The 21,781-nt window shown below is 42.1% G+C and overlaps 3 protein-coding genes across 3 annotated transcripts; 2 read left to right on the top strand and 1 right to left on the bottom strand.

Moving 5' to 3' along the window:
- On the top strand, positions 1-5,378 carry LOC124290651 (tripartite motif-containing protein 2-like). The gene is made up of 4 exons (XM_046727437.1): positions 1-62; positions 2,687-2,830; positions 3,513-3,660; positions 4,161-5,378. Exons 3-4 carry the CDS (start codon positions 3,545-3,547, stop codon positions 5,050-5,052), a joined length of 1,008 nt encoding a protein of 335 aa, XP_046583393.1. The 5' UTR covers positions 1-62; positions 2,687-2,830; positions 3,513-3,544; the 3' UTR covers positions 5,053-5,378.
- Positions 5,379-9,313: 3,935 nt separating this feature from the next.
- Positions 9,314-13,687, top strand: LOC124290648. Its single transcript, XM_046727435.1, has 3 exons — positions 9,314-9,799; positions 11,980-12,072; positions 12,447-13,687. Exons 1-3 carry the CDS (start codon positions 9,712-9,714, stop codon positions 12,824-12,826), a joined length of 561 nt encoding a protein of 186 aa, XP_046583391.1. The 5' UTR covers positions 9,314-9,711; the 3' UTR covers positions 12,827-13,687.
- Positions 13,688-14,439: 752 nt separating this feature from the next.
- Positions 14,440-21,781, bottom strand: LOC124290541. The gene is made up of 3 exons (XM_046727289.1): positions 21,170-21,781; positions 20,243-20,377; positions 14,440-17,287 (listed from the first exon to the last, which is right to left on the bottom strand). The coding sequence occupies exons 1-3, from the start codon at positions 21,393-21,395 to the stop codon at positions 16,983-16,985; spliced, it is 666 nt and encodes a 221-aa protein (XP_046583245.1). The 5' UTR covers positions 21,396-21,781; the 3' UTR covers positions 14,440-16,982.

Genomic DNA, 21,781 nt, shown 5'->3' with positions numbered 1-21,781 from the left:
CAACGACGCGTTGCTATCGGATCGAATGTCATCATGGTGATAAGATTGTGATATCGAGACAGGTAGGTCGGTATAAATTGAAACTTGTGTAACTTGCACTACGACAATAATGTCAGAAGGTCACATGTGAACAGCAGCTGTTGTGTGTGTCCATTTGAGCTAACTTGGGGAAAAGAAGCGAAATATTTGATCATGTTGTCACATAACTGTGACAGGCGACAAAGACGTTCTGATATCGAGTTATCTCCCTTTTGTTTATTACCGTGATTTACTAACTTGCTGGAATACTGCTTTTAAAAATTGTTGATATTAATATCTGTCGGAGAATACTATATTGACATCATTACTGGATTTTGTTGTGCGACGTTGATAACTAATGATATAATTACAAGGGTTCTTAGACCTGTCACGTCAATAAATTATTCAACTTGTGATTGATCAATTATCTCGTAATCACATACCTGGCGTGCAGTTACTGAATCTCATACAATATAATGTCAAACGTATTTTTTCCCGCTGATCGCTAAGAGATTGGCCATTGGTTTTAGATTCATTTGTACTTTGAAATGAATGTTGACCCGCCAATGACCAGTATACAAGGTATTCAGTTTGGATACTATAGTACAACCATACAATATTACGGTAATGTAGCAATTATCTACCCATAATAAATATGCCCCAATGTAATATTCGTCATATAGAATTGTAGAACAACAGCTTTCAATGTTTGAATGACAATTTGGAACACACCGGACCTGTATCAACAGACATCCCCTAAACACATACCTCTACAACATACACCGATCACGCTCACCCAAATAAGATCGATATCTGTACATGGACACTCCTGGTCTAGGCATTTTGCCGATCAGGAGGGTTATGGTTAATGTTGGATCGTGGAAAGATTGACATATTTAATAAAATAATGTGTTTTTGAGGTTTTGGGACGTGTTGACCGTCCCAGCATACCGTAAACACACAATCCGTGTTTCTTTTGGTGTAAACATTGGAAGTCTGCTGAAACCGAACATCAGGAGCTAGTCGTAGCTGATGATCAAGCTCAAACAGTCCTTCTATTAATGTTTTTGGAAAAATCACATTGAAGACAATCCAGGAATCATCCAGTTAACTACTTTTCTCATCACCCGATTAACATAATGAGGTGAGGTGAAATTGGGTTTAACGTCGTGCTGGAGAATATTTCGCTCATATGACGACATGCATGCGTGTGTATGTGTGGCTGCTTGTACTAGCCTAGACTGAAACTGGTTTTATGGTGCTAGCCAACTGAGGTACCATACCGACCAGTCCTTGTTGTACCCATTAATGCCGAGCGCCAGCAGGGACCAACAAGTACCGTTACGTCTTTTGGTATGACGCGGTCGGGGATCGAACCCGCGACCTTCCGCTCTCCTGGCGGACGTTCTAACCACTACACCACGGAGGCGGTCGATTAACATAATGAACACAAATGCGTTCCTTGAATATGGCCTCATCAGAATGACAATGAGTAATCGACTGGACATTTCTGAAGGAAAAAAAAGGAGGAATTGATGTCAGAAGCATATTGGTCAAGAGAAGGTAACAAGCAATATATGGATATGAGCGAGTGATGTTCGATGTATCCCTTTATTATACACTGACTGTCAGAAAACACCTGTTCATAATTTATGCTCTACTTCGAAGAAGCCTGTATTTATCCACTGAATACATAATGAAGATAACCAAATAACGATTTCTATATTATATTAATACCAATCAAAGAGATGTCACGAGATGTGGACATTTGTCGGGGACAATATCTATTCATCACCACAGTGGTTCCCAGTAAACTGTAATAAATGTATCATAATTTTGATGTAACGCCACTGCTCTCATTCATTCTACTGATAGTTAACGGTCGATCATAGATCAAACGCTTGTTCCACATGTCTCGTTGTGATTGTGTTCAAAGAAGACCATGCTGGCATGGTCACGTAGTATCTCTTTACACAAATACTCGAAGATGACGTCATCGATTGTTCATGACGTATCAAACTTAGGATCAAGAGACCCACATTTTGGTCAGAAAGAAACATTAGGAGTGAAATAGAGGAAAGTGTCGTGACAACTCACAAATGAAATAATGTTGAAAGTCCCTCGGAATTGGAAAAAATAAATCATTCGAGACTAAACTTCCTGTAGGTAGCATTGTTGACGTCATAGATACAGGGCCCAGCTTATTATATTTTCCTACATCATTGTTGAATTGTGACGTCACCATGGTTGACATCACGGCCTATCCGTCTTGGCGAGATGCTACGATTTCGTCTCGACAGCTAATAATAAGTTTTCACATTCGCATGCCATCTCCAGTATCCCTTAAAATAAGCCCTTTAACCTCGACACGATATCCTCTCGTGTTCCAGCTTCAGAAATGCTTCTCTGAATGGTTGGTTCGGTCATTCTGAGAATTTTTATCCCTTCACACTGATTGGCTGATTGTCATGCCACCTGACGCCCTCACGTGGAAAGCTTGTCAGATCTTCACGCAGAACAATAACGTTTCGGAATAATATATTCCATTATAACGAGTTTGGGTTATCTCGTTTGAAAAATAAATGTTTTCTCTGTCACACAGTGTTAATACTTTCCTGTCATAAAACCAACATAACCCACACTTATGTAACCAACTGTGTTGTGTCAGGTGAAGTATGGTCGACTACCTGTCCCGCTACCGACTGTACAGTCTGGGGTACACATCCCCAACCCCCGGCTCCTGCCAGGTCTTACAGACAACTGTACCATGATGCCAACAGACACCTGTACAAGCAGAAGGGGGACAGGCCAGGTGAGTTACCCAGTCCTTTGTAAACCCCTTTTCTTGCAGACAGTTTGAGTGAAGCCTATTTCTGCTGTTCCGCCACCCCCACCCTCCCTCCGCTGTTACACTGCTGAATATTGCTAAAGACGGCGTAAAACTAACTAACTGTTGGAAGGTTCAGTGCAAGCTAGATTGTTAGTAAGGACTGACCCCTAAAAGAAAAGGAAAGAAAACATAGTCCCAAATAGATTTATTTTCTCATAAAATTTAGATTAACAATAGCGGTCGGCGTAATTGTGTACGACAAAGGACACTTACACGCAAACAAACTAAGAACATTTGATATTCTACAACAACCTGCCAGAACTTTTAATACTCAAGATGCTATTTTACGAACGCTTCAATTACCACCCTTAGTAATGTTAAATTTGTATAGTTACGAGTTACGAACTGTATAGCAAAACAAATTATACAATTTTCTTTCACTATCCTTTTTTGTAATATGCTTTATAAGTGATTTAATCTCAAATACATATATCTCAAATATATACATGTATATTTTACTGTGTAGCTCCTTTGACCAGTGGTACCATTAAATTTGAGTATGCCGTCTCGAACATGGACTTCAGCAGAATATTGCTTTTCAGTTCAAGGAATTTCCATCTTTTCGTTTGAGTTAAATATTCGTCCTTATATCGCTTCTTTGCAGCGCATGACTGTGGACCCGAGTTTGCCCGGGAAATGAGAGACCCCCGGGATTGGGAGGCGAAACTGCTGTCACGTGGTCTGAGGCAGACGTATGAATACACGGAGAATCTGCACAAAACGCCCGAGGAGAAGACGCGTGGCAAGAGACCGTCAGTACCTGATTACGCCTAACTGTATTGGCATCTGATTTTACCAATGCTATGCCATCATTATTTTTTAAAATCGATCTTTGAAGATCCGGGTTAGAATGGTCTTCAGCAACCTATGCTTGTCGTAAGACACGAATAACGTTATCGAGTGGACAGATCGATGCTCATGCTGTTGGTCACTGGATTGTCTGGTCCAGACTCAATTGTTTGCAGGCCACCGCCACATAGAATATTGCTGAGTGCGGCGTTAAACAACAAACCAACAAACAAAACTTTCCACTCTGCCTTTTTTATATCGGTTCAAAGTCGTTTTACATAATAATTATATTTCTTGAATATATTACTCCGGTGTGTTAATAAATTCAATAAGATTCAGTTGTTCAGGAAACAATATACATTCATTATTTCAACCGGGACATTCTTCACTTCTTTTATCTGAACAAAACTAACGTCTCAGACAAAATATACGTCATGAAGACAATAGCCATTTTTCTGTCCAGACCAGACAAGCTCCTTCTGAGGACGGGTGAGCTCGGAACCCAGAGCGGCGACTTCCACTACCCACGCGGCCTGACTGCTACTGACTCCTGCGACATCGTCATTGCGGACAGTCAGAACCACCGTGTCCAAATCCTAAATCAAATGGGCGTTTACAAGGTGAAGTTTGGAGTCAAAGGCACGGAACCAGGTCAGTTTAATGAGCCCGTTGATGTTTGTGAGCTGCCCAATGGCGATCTGGTTGTGGCAGACAGACGCAACAAGAGAATTCAAGTCTTCACAGCGGAAGGAAAATTTAAATATCTGTTTCCAACCGAACACGAACCATATAGCCTTGCCTGTGATATCTCTTTCAAGATCATAGTGGCAACAACGGCGAGGACAATAGAAATACATGGCCGTGTTGGGAAACTGTTGCGCTCATTCAAACTTGGCGGGAAAGCCACTTCAAGCTGCCCTGTTCAAATTTGTGCGAACAACAAAGAAGAAATCATAGTCAGTGACCCAGCTGATTCCCAGGTCAAGTTCTTCGCGTATGATGGCCGCTGTCTGAACAGGTTCCGGCCTAGTTCTTGTGGGGAGGCTCTCGCGCTTGTTCCAGGGGGAATCTGTGTGAACCTTGTGGGTGAGGTACTCGTTTCCGACACGCTTAACCATACAGTGAACCTGTACACCGAGAGAGGGGTTCTCCTTCAACAACTCCTCTCCCCTGTAGACGGCGCAGGTGCAATACACTCCATCAGCGTCGGCCGAGAGGGACATCTGGTGGCCACGGAATTTAGCGTAAAGGGAGAGCACTGCGTGAAGATATTCCGGTACATGAACTGTGATTGCCACCAGACGAGACCACCGTCAAGTAGACGTCGAACACCAATTCACTTCATGGACCTTTAATGTCGAATCAAGCCTCATCCAAAATAGTGCTATCTAACCAAAGCATTTTCAAGTCTTCTTTTCACGCCTGCATTGTGGCGTACCCGAAATAAAAGTGACCTCAGTGTGGAAAGCGTTCCAATAGCCATGTAATCAATGATGACAAATCCACCCGTAATAACTTGCCAGTAAGTAACGACCAGTCTTGTTCTTTCTTATACAACGGTGCCACGACGCCAAACCAGTACGTTTACGATTTATACTCTTTTACGCAATATGATGTTAAATGATATGAAAACAGTATTTTGATTGTACTTGTGTTTGAATAAATATATCACTAATGTTTTCATTTTTGGTTCCGACACATTTTATTGTGAGAATCGGTCACAGGATGTGAAAGTCACACGGTCGTCACTTGTGTAAACATGGACAGTGTGTATATACATATTGATGTTAATGGTATATTGCTTCTTTGAGAGGCATCTAGACGTTGGAGCAGTAAGGAAGGATAACAATATACAGTGGAAGCTGTCTAAACCGACACTCGTCGGGACTAGACTAAAGAAATAATCCGGTTTAGACAGCGTGCCGGATTGTACAGATGAAACGGGTAACTCCGACCAGAAGTGAACAAGTCTTGTCAGTCTCATATACATTGTTCTATCACAATTAAACATGTCAACTCACTCAGATTAAAATGTCTTTGTCGGCAACCAAAATCAGCCCTTTCAGATCACATCAAAGACAATCCCCACCACAATATCCAGTGGGACCAAACCCAAACCCTAAACACCAACGTCAAAGACTATAAACTCAGGAAACTCCAAGAAGCCATCTACATCAAAAGACTCCAGCCATCAATCAACCGTGACCAAGGTTACTACATACCTCCTGCGTACTACCAGCTAATCATTAATGATCCTCATCATCCTCTATAATCTCCATTTATAATCCTCCCATTTATGTATACAACGCATCATCCTCATAATCCCCCATTTATGTATACAACGCATCATCCTCATAATCCCCCATTTATGTATACAACGCATCATCCTCATAATCTCCTGTTTATACCACAGGTTTCACTTCTCATTGTGTACCTTCCAGGCTTCATTTGTTAACGTGTTCATCAAAGCCCTTGTGTTGTTATTGTGTCTGGCTTCTAGCCCTTGTGTTGTTATTGTGTCTGGCTTCCTAATCCCCATTGGACTGTACAAACATCTGCTCTAACTTGTATATATGCTCCTCCATCCTTATGCTGTTCATCACTTGCTTGATAACGGTGTTAGAACCTACACCGAAACGTCGCTCTCACAGCAATAAAGAAGTTGTTCATCCAATGTTATCCTTCCTTAATGGTATATTGGTTTTATTGCGTTCCAACAAAGAGTTATACAGTTTTACTTCACCCTCATAAGGGGCATTGGTGGCCGATCATCTGAAGCAGTGCAGTTCCCTGTGAAGAAGTGCGACCCTTTGGCGCAATAAAACCTATTATCCCGTGTTTCGTTTCTAGCTTGCTCAGCACCATATTCTTGCTCGTGGGTTTCAAAGTGGTAAACATCCTAGAGTCTTTCCCCGCGTTAAGATGACACGCTATGATATGCTTATAATCTGCGTGCCTCACGCATCCCCACCACAACACTCACAGACGTTAGGTGATTTACAGTAGATACAAATACGTTAGTGTTGACATCTCGGTGCCCTAGGGTGACAGAAACCTATGATTGTGGGTTGGAGTAAATGACTCAAGTGAATGAGTATGGGTTCACGCCGCTTTTAGCAATATTCCAACAATATCTCGGCGGGGGAACACCAGAAATGGGTTTCACACTTTGTACGAGTGGGGAATCGAACCCGGGTCTTCGGCGTGACGAGCAAGTGCTTTAACCACTAGGCTACCCAACCGCCCCTCGTGGGTTGGAACCTGGTTCGCCTTGACCATATGTTTCTTGCCGGTTTCAGCAACATGCTCGTACTCGTCCACAATATAACCATCCTTATACATTATTCTCACACAGATTTTAGTAATTTTGGAGGTTGAGTCCCAGCCGGGATCCGATCCCACACTCTCAGAGGGTACACAAAGTACGTGATCGTGACCACCAGTTGTCGGACTTCTGTTTTGTGGAGGCTGAGTGGGTTAGATCGCTGACTTTGTGTGCTAACGATTACGTGCCCCACACTGAGAGTGTGGGTTGGAATCCCAGATGGGACTTTCCTGAGAAAGTTAATTCTCAAATATAACAGCTGTTACATCTGGCCACTTTCTGAATGGCAGTAAAGATTTGAATCTGTTTCCCACTGGTAAATCCCCAATATTCGTCTTACCTACCAAACTGATAACACACTCGTCTATGTTGACATGTGTCAGTTTAATACCATTTGAAATCCACCTTTAGCGTACGTCAATCAAACGTCACAACGGTCCCTGAATCTGCGCCCTAATATTAAACCAGCCCGTATTTAGTGATTTGCATTTTCTTGCATCTAAAATGTGCGAGTACAATAGTGCTTCTGATTTCTACAACCAAGTTGATGATTTTACATGTAATACCTGGATAATATGAACTTGATTTTAAATTCAGATCAAGTATGTCCCTACATCTCAACAAGAATATGCTCTTGAATCTTGATGGGTATACAAGCCAAGAAGTCTCATGTTAATACCTCTCCACTGACTGACTGACTGAGTTTAGTTTTACGCCGCTTTTAGCAATATTCCAGCAATATCATGGCGGGGGACACCAGAAATGGGCTTAACACATTGTGCCCATGTGGGGAATCGAACCCGGGTCTTCGGCGTGACGAGCCAACGCTTTAACCACTAGGCTACCCCACCGCCCCTAATACCTCTCCAGTACATGGCTATAGCTATGAAGGCATTATATAAAATCACATGATCATTAACTTAATACTTTTAGCAAAAGCAAGCAGTCATGAAAGTATGAATCATTTCTTTCATCATTATAAATCGGACTGGACAAGAAACAGATACAAGAATCATTTCCATTAACAGAAATATCTCTTTCATATCGCTAGGCATAAGATCACTATAACCAGACTGACGCCAGAATGTTATATACTAGTATCATCCACACTGTTGCTACCTGTTAATCAATATCATACACCCGTTCGGTATTATAACACATTTATCACATATCCCTGATAAGGCTTTCAAAAAGGTCCCAAAACTCTTTGTTGAAGCATGCACGCACTGCATGGCGATATCCTGTATGAAGCCTAACGCCAAATTCACTCCAGAATCCACAGTGAAGTTAAGTTTTGTTTTTTGTTAGTTCTCTGTTTGCTGCTTAACGCCACACACAGAGTATTCCAGCATTCTGTTGATCATCAAGTCTGGAACAGACTATCCTGAGATTGACACCATGAACATCTATCTACACAATTGGGACAAACGCTAAATCTGGTAGATAAGGTAAAACGTTCAAAGTCACATGCATGCATCGCAACCATGGCGACAGCAGACGTCTTCACAGCTGCATTGTCATAGTGAAGGAACCACTTAAAGCAAGTTATACACGGCGTTGAGCCTTGGTATTATCACGCAGTTGCTTTAGCGAATAAGCATAATATTGACCGATTCATGGTCTGACCTTTTGAGAGAAAGTTTGGAATCCACAGGAAACCGAAGCCAAATTGACATCGTCATCATCGGAGGTTGTTTCCTACATCTACGCTTTGGGTGTTGTAAAGTGTCCGGTTGATAACTGGGAACCCAAGCCTTTGATTTCCATGTTTCTTAGTCCGGGCTCCTTCCTCCCCTGTTGAACTCCACGGCCCATTTCTAAACAGTGTCCTCAGAACTGGACTCCCATTGAGTTGAGTATAATAAGTATCCCGTGGAAGGAAATCAGATGGAAAAATACAAAGTGGCGATTATGAGAATTAAAATACAGTTGTATATCCAACTGTGTCAGCAGTCTGAGCGATGACTGAAATCAAAGCTTATTGCTGTTTACAACTGGTAGACATTATCAATTTCAAGTTATTTGCATGTAGCTCGTATAGAAGAAACAGTGCAAAGGCATGCTCGTTGAAGAATGTTACATTTATCGACCCAAACTGTTAACGTTTGAAATAATATTACGAAGGATCAATCAAAGGTCGACATGAAAGTGGCGAAATCAACACTCCTCCGATTTATCATGGATTTAATTAGAAGGGGTTCGATTACAGTCTAACGTCACCACGCTCGAGCCTGAAAGGGTTGTTTACATTGAGGTCCGTGCGGCGACACGCCCCCTTCACTGCTATAGACACTCCTGAAGGTGATGTCGTGTATGACAGGAATCAGCCCAGCAGGCGTCAAGGGCACCTAGAGGTGTACACCCCGTGCTCATAAAGTACGTCGGATGTAACTGTGATAAATAAATGAGAATGGAATTACAGAATTTACATGGATGACGTCATGAGATAGTGATTTCACCCGGATTTGCGACTGAGTCAAAATTGGGGTGATTCACAATTCTCTTGATCCAATGCCGCATTTAATGTATTAAAGCGACTTATACAGATCTTCAGCACATATCGGTACGTGATAGCGGCCATTACGCTTACCCTGGAATGTGCACCACCCAGAGAAATCAAACACTGATGTTCTGAAGACCTCTGTGTATCATCCTTACCGTAACACACACGTTTGTGTCCCCTCGGACAATGTCGAAGAGAGTGGACGTGGAACGAAAGGCCATGTTGGACAGACTGACAAAGCTGAGGACTGACCAACACAAATCACGCACAGACGGTATGGCTTTCCCTTACTACTTCTCAGCGTTGAGTTGTATATATCAGTTGTATATTTTGTGGTATGTATTAGTGGACTAATAAGCAATGGTTCGTTGTTGGTATTTGACTGATCGGATGGTAATTGTTGAACTATGCAGCCCGATTTGTGAAGTCCCGGGGGAGTTGAATGTTGGATACACTGTTGTAGAAATGTAGTGAAGCTGTTTGGGATAGGGTAACATCTTGGTGGTGGATAACTTTTCAAAATATAGTTTTAAAAATATAACAGCAAATGGTTTAGTTATAATGTTGTGGCACGTTTACCGGCAATGTCTCATCTTATTTCTCTAACGTATCAGTAAGCTGTATGAAGGAAAGTTGTACGTATTAAAAATCTTCAGCTGTACAACAATTGACGATTCTGAATTTCATCTATGTAGGACGATTCACGTTTTACGACAAATAATCTACCCGCTGTACGAAATATTTGTCTGGATTACGGTAAAACTGACGTTGCTTTGCATTAGTTTTTGTCTACATTGATCAATGTAATGTGTTGGTCCCCCAGGGCAGGTGCAATGGACGCTAGCGCCAAGCCATGTTCACGTGGCGTCGCTATCACAGGGGTTAAACCTGATCAAAGCCTGATTTCCGATCTATCGTGTCTCATTAATACCCTTATCACCTGCCGTTCCGGCCTACAGGTGTTAACACTCTTGTTGTTGACTGATACAGTAACTTTGGTCTGCCGGTCGACACTAAACACCTGCAGCATGGATACGGGGTTGTCTTTCAATCAGTCAATGAACAACCATCAAGCCTATTATTTAGGCTTAAGTATCCTGTACAGACGAAGCGATAACAAAGTTCTATTGTAATGGTCGGCGAGACACTATAGAGTAAATGACTATCAAATGAAACTTACGTCTGTACCAATCAATCTCTATTCTTTACCAATCGTATGTATGTTATACGAACTTTAGATTTTCTTTACATACTGGCGGAAGAAAGTAAATGTGCTTCACATAATATAGCGTAAATGTCATGTTAATCACAATAAGAACATAATATTTTGTCATTCATTTTGTCAGTGTTTTATGGTTAGATATTAACTGGCGAAAAACATACCAGGAGACAAAAAGACTCGCTTTAAAAGATGGGCGATGCAACGACTCAGTTAACAATGTCAATATCGGGCGTGACCACCATATATACGTACAGGCGTGACAACGTCGACATACTTAGTATTGACGACACCAGATGATTGCAAACTGGCTGGGGATGTTGTTTCTCATGTCAGCCAAAGATTAGCCAAATCCAGCCAACGTTGATGCTTCACAAATTCTGGAATGCGTGCACCATGGTAATGGTCCTGGGCCCCGTTCTTCTAGGCGATCGCAGCGCTACGACAGTCGTAAGTCTATGTTAAAGTATAGGAGTTACGATCAACCTAGCGCTACGATCGGTTTGAGGAACGGGGCCCTGCTGTGAGGTGACGTTACCCATTGTATTTGAACAAAGGGTAGATTATGACGTCGAATGTCGTCATGTGTACACCATACACAAATTGCCAATAGTGAGTAATGCTCTCCTCCATTCTGGATACGCAAATTTGGGGTATTGCCAGGCCTTGGGGTCGGGTGTGGTGCTATTTCAACTGGATGCGTACGGTTCTACCACTAACTGGTCCCCACGAATTGTACGAGTTGTTAATGCTGCAGTTTAGTGTACATTCCGTAGATGCACAAACCGAACATGGTTGTCTTGCTGCCGTGACGTCACACGTGGACAACCGGCCCATGGCAAGTCATGAGTATTGCCCTGCTGTAGATGACGTCTGATGACGTCTCTGATGCTCTGTTCCGATGAACCTTAAATTTTGGCAACTGTGTTTTGTGTCATTCCTCTTTGCAGCAAGCAGTGGTATATGCGCAAGCGATATAGCGTAAAGCGATATTTACGGTCAAACAAAACCATTTCATGATCACCTGGTAGCTGATCAACTGCATGTTCAGCGTTATAAGACATTCGGACCAACACAGTCACAGGAAAGAACAACATCGGCAGTGTTATCTGCATACATAGTTTAAGTACAGTTACTGTTGTAATTGGGCATTTCGTATAGAAGGCGTCTCTCCTATGAGAACTGTTTCCCTGCAGTCTCCTTGCTTTACATGTGTTTTAATGTGTTCTTCACAGATGACAGCGAGGCGGAGGTGGATCTCGTCACCCTGATGCAGAACAAGTGTGGCAATGATGTATTCGACCCATCCAGCAGATTCAGTACGGAAGGTAAGCACATTTAGCTTCGAAGTGGCCCAGTATTTATGGAGATATAAAGTGGTTTTTATGTTTTTGCCCTCAAAAGACATATATTAACTAAAGTCAATTCTTAGCAATAAATAAGCAAAGAATGATAACTTCCCAGACTTTTTATTTAATCGTAAACACACACACAAATGTAGACAATGTCAATGAAATCGTTCAGCGCAATGGTGCAAACTTAGCCCCGAAGTTATTAGAGACTATCAAACAGTGAAAAGGCCAAAGATTCCAAGAACAGTTTTTACCTGGTGGGTCCCACAAGCGCAACTGTAAAACTGAACGTTAAGGCAAGCAACTTTACTTATTTCACAATATTTACAACCCCTTCCTGTTTGGTCAAGGTTTCCAGTACACCAGAAGTCGTGGCCGCCGGAAGTCCAAAGAATTTGAAGATCTGCTGATGCATACTGCCACCGGAAGTCTTCATCTGTTTGCGCTCACACATAAATCTGGTTTCCTTCGCCCCAAAACTTCCAGCCCAAGACGACCACCCACTGGACACGAGTCACATCACAAGTCGATAGATGACAACAAGCCCAGTCTGCTGCACAAGTCACATCGACCTTTACAGAGGTCGGTGTCAGACCTTCATAAGAGAGTTAACTCCCTTGGCGCGCCACCTGGTGATCATCCAGGACGTTCCCCCACTCCAGGAAGCCCACCCAGCAGGAGAGGTCAGAAAGAAACAAATGCTTCACCTAAACGACTGGGGAAGAAATGACAGACCACAACGCCATGCTCACAAACAGGATGCTTGTAAAGGAGCTGCCAATTGGCACCCTTTTGGGACGACGGATGCCTGGACCTGTTAAGCGGCATCCCGGGGGCCCGTAGTGATGTAAGCTGGATGTACTGAATTGTTTATCCGGTATGCCAAAAATTGACAGTTTTGGGGTTTTATGTTGCAAAGGACTGACGAATCAATAAAATATATGTCAATGAATTTTTGAGCAGGCATGGTCATGCGTTCTGTATGAAATCCCAGTCTAGTTAACTCAACTCAAGGATGCCAAGACAAATAGCAGTATGCTGGATACCAGAGTGTATGACATCCTCGTGAAGGTGAGATCGAAGATGGGTCTATGTTGATGTCACTATGCTCATTATTCTGACCACGTGTAGTTATATATGGGAACAGCTAACGATTTTGGTGAGCAGCTACAATTCACCTAGCCCCATGATGTTGCGCGTCCTCGATTATCCAGTGTATTATATCACCATCCTGATAAAAATTTAGCTACCATAGCTTTGTGTTAAGTCCATTAGCTACCATAGCTTTGTGTTAAGTCCGATTAAGAAAGCGTGTACATTAACCATCCAGTCAGAGACGTTCTGTGTATCGTTAGTGGTAAGAAACATGGCATAGTAAACTCACTTCCTTGCAAACGGAATTTGGTGGTCAATGGATCCCGGGCATTTATCAAAGCATAATGTGGATATATGTCCCTGCATAATCGATGATGGGAACAGGGTTGTCACGCAACAAGTATCTCAAAGAGAGGTCATACAAATATGTCATACACGATACAATACGTAAAATGGTGAATATTTTCCTGAATAAAAGGGAGGCACATTTCCTCAAGATCTTGTGTCCATGGTCGGTCTTATTGTAGACATTGTAATAAGAGATGTATTCAAATCTGAAACTTGGGTCTGTATGTAATTAGTGACTTGGTCTCTTTATCAGGATAATGATAACCGCAAGGTTGATGTTTGTAATGCAGTGTTAAGTGTACATATAGGTCTGTGGATTAGTGCCACATTCAGGGGCGCATGCCATTACTTGAGGACAAACTAGTAACTATACGCATCTCCAGTCCTTTGGACGTGCAACGGCTTCTGATCTTTTGAAAGATTAACATGTAACCAATTATGTTTGTGTTTAAGATCTAAACACATGTAGTAGCGAGGGGCCATTTTCTTCCTTTCGGCCAGGTGGTGTCCCGACTCTTGTGTGATCATCGCAGATAGAGGACAGAGCCCGGTAATTAATTAGTGTATTGTATTTATTAAACATATTAAAACTGTTGTACATTATAAGCAAATTTACGCCTTCATTAAATTGGATATTAAATATTAAACCTAAGAAGGATAGCAGGATCATGTCAAACACCGAGTACACTTCATAAAGGCATATACATGTACATCAACGTACATGTCCTTGGTTGGTTGGGATGAAGTGTGGGAGGGAGGAAGGGTTAGGTGCGGAACGGGAGGCGAGTGGCGTGAAACGCAGTTTTGAATGGTTATGTGAGCTTAAACTGGGAGGAACCTATGGTTGCGGGTTCCAATTCCGGTAAATTTCTAGGTTTCTCTGCATCTTAGCCGTTCTCGTTGGTTTCTTGAAAGTCGACCTGCATCATCCGGGCTCTCCTCCCACAGAAGCGGACGCTCCGTAATATAACTGTAGTACTGTACACAGCGGCGTAACATTATACTCATTCACTCGCTTAAGTGGGAATACAGCTCTCAGTGAATCAGGTCATAGGTGTCTACTGTCTTGGTGAAACGTGAAACCACACGAACGGGTCTCATATCCTGGGCAAGCAGACAGGACTCCAGATTAAAATGGAATCTCTGAAGTAAAGACTCTTGATTGGCCGTTAGAATGTCATACCTATAACTTTTGTTAATAGTCGACAATGTATTTGGTGTCCTTCTTGTGTCTGAACACAACACCTGCTAGAAACTAGACCTGCTAGCCCGTCTATGGGGGCTTGCTACAACTCGAAAACTATAAGTCAACTTAACTTTCCGATAGGAGTATATATACAGTGCAGCGGACGGATGTTATTGGGATGCTTGTTAAACTACTCTAGCAATCTGTAAACTAAAAGCCATACTAGATCGCTGGACAAAGTAACTGACCTTTCCTTAAACCGGTCTCAGCTTGGGGACAAGATCTCACCTTGTGCATGACGAAGGTTATCGGAAAACCCCTGTCTTTGTATAAAACATCAACCCCAAAGAAACAGATATCACGCATACAAACTAATACATATTCGAATATAGTAAAAGTGATTCATATGCATCAGAGACACACATCGACGGCTAGGCCCAGACACGAACACCATGCTAACAATGGTAAAGCTATGTGTCACACACTAGTGGTCAAGCTGGAAGAAACCGCAGTTCGCTTGACCAATATGAATGACCAAATAACTGTGCAATCAGTGACAGAACTTCGTAACAATGGTATATAAAGATGTAAATCTATTTTAGCACTCTCGTCTGGTGATTGGGCGACTGCTGAAATCTAGATTATTCGAGTCTTTAAAACTTCGATTATTCAGTGCATTATATATAATGTCTGATCTGATGAGAAAAGACGCTAAATAGCAAGCTACTAGTCGAATTACTTTGACGAGCAGACGTTCTACTTAAACTAGGGACATGCGCGATGGAGGTGTGACGTCACATCCGAAACAAAGCTGTTGCGACCTAATGGGGACGTAACACACTGGATTATTGAGGCTGAACTCATTACAAATGGAGGTTTATCTTTCCCAATGAACCATCATTAGCTAAATAATCAATAATGACCCAGCACTAACAACCGCAATTTATTTTGTCGCAAACTATTAAGGTACCGGCCGACTTTAACATGCGTAGTTCAAATACCAGTTCTTTTCTCAGTTAACATGCTGTAACATATCAATGATTGAACTATTAGCGCGCACTGTTCCCCAAACACCCGGTGTCATAAGTGTAGGTCAATAACACCTATGTGTATGTTTATGTTGTTTTGTTCCTCGATATCTGTGACAGAAGATGTCAACGTAAATAGCACTAGAAGGGAACTAGCCTCAGCAAATTGATTGATTGTTCTTGTTCTGTTAGTTACATCTGAATGATGTATTTCAATAACCCTCATTGCATTATGATTATGTCTAAGATTTAAACAGGGTACAAATACATGCTCTAGACATAATATGGTCACCGTATCAACTTAAAATGTTAATGTACACCTGATTCCTACATATGTCGTAATCTTCGGCGTAGTATATATTTAAGTCAGTTTGAAGGCGATACGACACATCTAAAGGGACTACTAATGAATTTACATCATTTACATCAATTCATGGTCACTGCACCAACAGTAAACCAAGCGAAGCCTGCCAGTTCCCAAGAGATGTTCAGAAACATCTGATCCAATCCGTCAGGCCACTCCTTCAATATTTATACGTTTGCTTTCCTTTCAGATGGGACACTATTGTCAATCCATAGGCGAAGGCACCATAACAGACAGATTTTTTCAATATCATTGGTGTGACTTCCTTCTGTATTTAAGACACCCATTCTTTCAAAGTTGATTACTATTCTTGGTTCGAATGAAAATATCCCCATCTTTACTAACATAGCAAGCATAATGCTCGGCAGCCATTCAAAGGTTATACACGCTAATTATCAGGTTTAGTTATATACTACTTCCACCCAACAACACTATAATGGCAATGGAAGTCTCTACAACAATCAAACAACTCAATCATGCACAGTACGGGTATAAACACTGTACCTGTTGTGGAAACTATACATATAACATGCATCCTGCAAGAAGTCAGTCATGGGAGGGACAAGTATGGCCCTGGTTGGTACACGAGTAAGGGTCGTCTGTCGATGGAATCGAATCCTACCCCAAGGTCTCATGAGGATGTAATCTACATACATCCACATCTTGACTATTCAAACCCACTTTGATGACATCAAAATTGAGACGTCTTTGAGTTGACTCGTTTCACACTGACACACAGACGTCGCTTATGTCAAAGAGACGCAAGGTCGATTGTGGGGGATATTACCGCTGAAATCGGGCATTCGTGTATCAAGAGTCAGAGCCTGTACCAAAGACTTGTACAGAAGTGTATTTTCTGTCCATGTCACTTCTCTGCTGAACCACCTTTAGTCTTGGAGGTCGGGAGTTCTTCTTTGCTCCTTGGCTCCTCCGACAAACTTTCTGGTCCTGGAATTTCCGTTTCATCGGATCCAGTAAGGTCATCGCTGGAAGACATGCTGTTTTGCGATCCTATGATCCTCCTGGCTATGTAGGGCGAGAGGCTAGATGGAATGAGCAGTTTGGAGCTGTGAGTCTTCGCTGCAAGGAGCTTTCCTGTCGTCGTGTTCACGCGGAGATCTTCGAACTCTCGCGAAGTTCTTCTCTGTCGTCTGGCAGCGTACAGTCGACCTGAAACAGTGTACAGAAAACAGGATTGGTGAAAGAATACTTTCCGTTATGATAAAGGGGTGGAGTTTTGATCTGGAAAACACGTCAAAGAAATCATTCACTTCCACCCAAATGATGATTCGGACTCGGGAGCATCGGCTACTGGATTCTAGACCGGCTAAGAAACGCACTTCTACAGAGCTAGATGCCTTCGTCACTGGGAACATGTTGAATTGTATAATCTTACAAATACTTCTATACATGTCACGACTTTCCCAGTCGCCATAGGCGTCGAATTCCCTGTGCAGAGTTGCTCCTCTTAGATGGGTCAGAACCCTAGGATCGTGGGCTCCAATTGTAGGCCACACAGTCTATGTTAGTGTATCAAAGTACAGACACGTGCCAGTTATATTCGGACACTTGAGGTAACTTCCATAAACTTACATGTTAATTTAGTGTAGGATGAATAATTTTCATGAATTTAATTTTCGTATGATCCAAGTCAAATTATGCACATTTGTGAGGAATCATCTTACCTACAATGACATACGGTAATTTCTGTTTAATTTTCCGTTGCTTATTTATCGAACGGCAACAATTTAATCAACATATGTACAGTGCCGTGAACTCCTTTAACATGGCGGCCTATGGGGTTGTGCATTGTGGAATTAGAGGGTAAATGTGATGTCATTAGTAAAATAGTGGTCGGAAAATTGAAATTGAAACTTTGTGCGCAGAGCAGAGATGGTTTCAAATTTGCCTGTCAAATTTTACAAAGATCTATCCTACACTCCCTCATGAAAATTATTTATGCTACACTGAAATAACATGTACATGGGAATTACATCAAGTGTCCGAATATATAGGGCACGAGTCTGTAGTTCTGTGATCTCTTAGTGGAACGCAGGCCGGATTCTGGTTGATTATGTGGTAGCACCTTTAAAGTACTGAGGCAATACTTGACCAAAGAAAGAGTTAAAACCTACAAGACTGCCACTAAATGAAAATGAAATTGTGGCGCGACTAAAGCTGAAATCATGCGAGCAAACAACTGGTATCTTCATACGAGATGGGACTTGTGTGTGCGTGTGTATGTGAATTTGGGAAACTTATAGCTGCGATTTCATAAATGGCTTGTAAAATGCTGCATGACATTAACTATTGTATATGGGTCGGTAGCCTAAGATCTGCATTACACCATTTGGCTGATCTGTGCTTACACATACACAAGGTTTCACAAAGATACAGGGATATCTGGAGGACCGGTTTCAGTTATCGCTAAGACCAATCGCCGATGTACAGTTTGGCTATATATTGAAGCAAATATTTCATTTGTCTGATGCCGTGGTAACCTCGGCGCCGTGTTTGATTAAATAAGTCGGAAGTTCACTGGTGATCTTGACTAAACACATCCTTTGACAGGCAATCGATGTGCCCGTGACCCGTACACCACGGCGGAGATAACACGCGACTACACCGTGTCACGCCAGTCTCGACTGGGAAATGTCGATTTATTAAAGTACACATACATTTCTGAATGCTAGGTATGTAATGTATAAAACACACGAAACATGATCCATGTCAGGAAGCAACCCGTGAAGGTCCGGGTTAGAATGAACATTCAGTAACCCATGCTTGTCGTAAGAGGCGACTAACGGGATCGGGTGGTCAGGCTCGCTGGCTTGGTTGACATATGTCATCGGTTCCCAATTGCGCAGATCGATGCTCATGCTGTTGATCACTGGATTGTCTGGTCCAGACTCGATTATCTACAGACCGCCGCCATATAGCTGGAATATTGCTGAGTGCAGCGTAAAACTAAACTCACTCACTCATGTCAGGAAGCAAAACATGGTTGGAGACAATAAATGGTTGAAGCATGGAAGCTTGAGTTCCATCCAGGTCCATCACAGACAGAGTCAATATGCATCAATCGCAATACAGAAGTTGTCAATCCATATAACTTGTGTCTCTTCAAAAAAGAAGGTGTTAATTGAGATTAAAAGTCCTCTTTCAGGACGGTGGTTTGACGTGCGTGCGTGTTTACAACACTAGTGAAACCGATGGCACGTGGCATTTCCCAAATTTGGCATTTGAACCCTGTATGCCCTGACACAGAAAAGGGACGCAACTCTTCTAAGCAAATTGTGGTACTTACTGGGTCTATATCAAACTTACCAGAGGAAAGAGCCATAATCAGCTGTGATATCACAACAAATCAACCAATATTAAGTTTTAAGTTGTCATAACAAATTAACCAACATCAGGTCTAACGATGGCACAACAAATCAACCAACATCAGGTCTAACGATATCACAACAAATCAACCAACATCAGGTCTAACGATATCACAACAAATCAACCAACATTGAGTCTAACGATATCACAAGAAATCAATCAACATCAGGTCTAACGATATCACAAGAAATCAACCAACATTAGGTCTAACGATATCACAAGAAATCAACCAACATCAGGTCTAACGATATCACAACAAATTAACCAACATCAGGTCTAACGATATCACAACAAATTAACCAACATCAGGTCTAATGATATCACAACAAATCAACCAACATCAGGTCTAATGATATCACAACAAATCAACCAACATCAGGTCTAATGATATCACAACAAATCAACCAGCATCAGGTCTAATGATATCACAGCAAATCCACCAGCATCAGGTCTAACGATATCAACAAATCAGCCAACATCAGGTCTAATGATATCACAGCAAATCCACCAGCATCAGGTCTAATGATATCACAACAAATCAACCAACATCAGGTCTAATGATATCACAACAAATCAACCAACATTAGGTCTAATGATATCACAGCAAATCCACCAGCATCAGGTCTAACGATATCAACAAATCAACCAACATCAGGTCTAACGATATCAACAAATCAACCAACATCAGGTCTAACGATATCAACAAATCAACCAGCTTGTAACACAGAGCCGACCTACCCTTTTCTTCGAGTCTGCCCTTCCGGTGGGGCGAGGGTGTCCTGTCGGCGAAGGTGACAGGGTAAGGATCCACATCGCCGGAAGGGATCGGACGTTTCTTGGTATCAGGCTTGGATTTCGTCTTCTTGTCAAGACCTTCAAATATAATTACAGCTGCATAAATAAATTAACAATAAAGATTCTTGGGCTTCATGGTGACCAGAATCTAACACACAAACAAACATGAGTTATATAATTACATAAACGCATTCAGCAGTGACGAGAATTACTGGGGAGGACCAGCACTGATATCAACCCTTCAAACTGGTTGCAGTGTGCTGTATTAATGCATATAAGACGCTCTCAAAGCATATCATAGCAATTCGGAGGGTGAGTGTTAAACGCTGCTCAGAGCAGCATCTGGGTAATATTACGGCGTGCCAGCTTGATGTGACGGCAAAGCCTCAGCAGGGGGATGGTTCGGACCAACACAGAAAATACATGCGGATGTCCTGGCATAAGAATCCACAAACATTGAATCAAATTCTCTCCTTTGTCTTTAGAAATCTTGAAATGAATATGTAGAGATATTCGTGATATTTGAATGCTTGAATGTTTCAGTGAGTATCTTCATGTGGTACACGGTAAAAAGCCATAAGTTCACCCACCACGACAGTTCCGTTCCCGCTCCTGTCTGCATCTACAAGCGTGCATTTATATTTACGAAACGATTGTCAAGGTTATTGCCTGTGTATAAATGTTGACGTTACTTGCAGAATCGTCTGGAAAGCGAGGAATTCGGATAACAGGGTTTCACTATAACCGGTTTGATGGAAATCCATGACCCTATCAGCATCATCAAACATACATGTATGATTGGTGTCAACCACTGTATATCTGTATATACACTGGTTGTCACCTGCTACTACAGTATGACGAGTTCCCTACCTTTGTGTGCGTTGCCCGTGACCTTCTTCCCCATCTGCATCTGCCGCAGCTGTTCTCTCAGCTGTTTCTCCTCCCTGCTCATCTGTACCGTCGCCATCTTGCGCTCATTTTCAATCCCGAGAGTCTTCTTCATCAACGAGTTTCTCCTGGCGGAGTTCTTCACCTTTGCCTCTCTGAAGCTGCGACAGCTCTCCTTTAGGTAACGGTCGACGTCGGTGTCCTCCATGACGATGACGTTGATGCGTTATATCAGTATAAACCGTTGACTTTGACTACGTTGTCATCTCGACTGTGTCAAGGAAGCACTAGCTATGAAAGTATCAGGTTGAGGGGCTGCAATGTGGCTACTGGTCTGAATATCGTCCACAGCACCGCTCAAAGCACGTGAAACAAGAAGTGTTATTCCATATCTCAATACTACAGTCCTGAGGCGAAATTGTTTAGCAAGCACGTGTGTACATCCAATTCCCGTGTGTAGACAAATGACAAAAAGTAGAAGCAATGTTGAAGCTTCCAGTACGAGTACCTTGCTGCTTTAACTCACAAGTACGTATTGATATAAGATCTGAAATTTAAAAAAATAAATCTTAGTATGAAAAACACACATCTGAA

This window comes from Haliotis rubra, unplaced genomic scaffold, assembly GCF_003918875.1.
Source record: "Haliotis rubra isolate DU_JTF1 unplaced genomic scaffold, ASM391887v1 Scf47, whole genome shotgun sequence".
In the NCBI taxonomy this organism is placed as follows: Eukaryota; Metazoa; Mollusca; class Gastropoda; order Lepetellida; family Haliotidae; genus Haliotis; species Haliotis rubra.
Note: the sequence above shows the minus strand (reverse complement) of the source record. Positions and strands in the feature narration are given on the sequence as shown.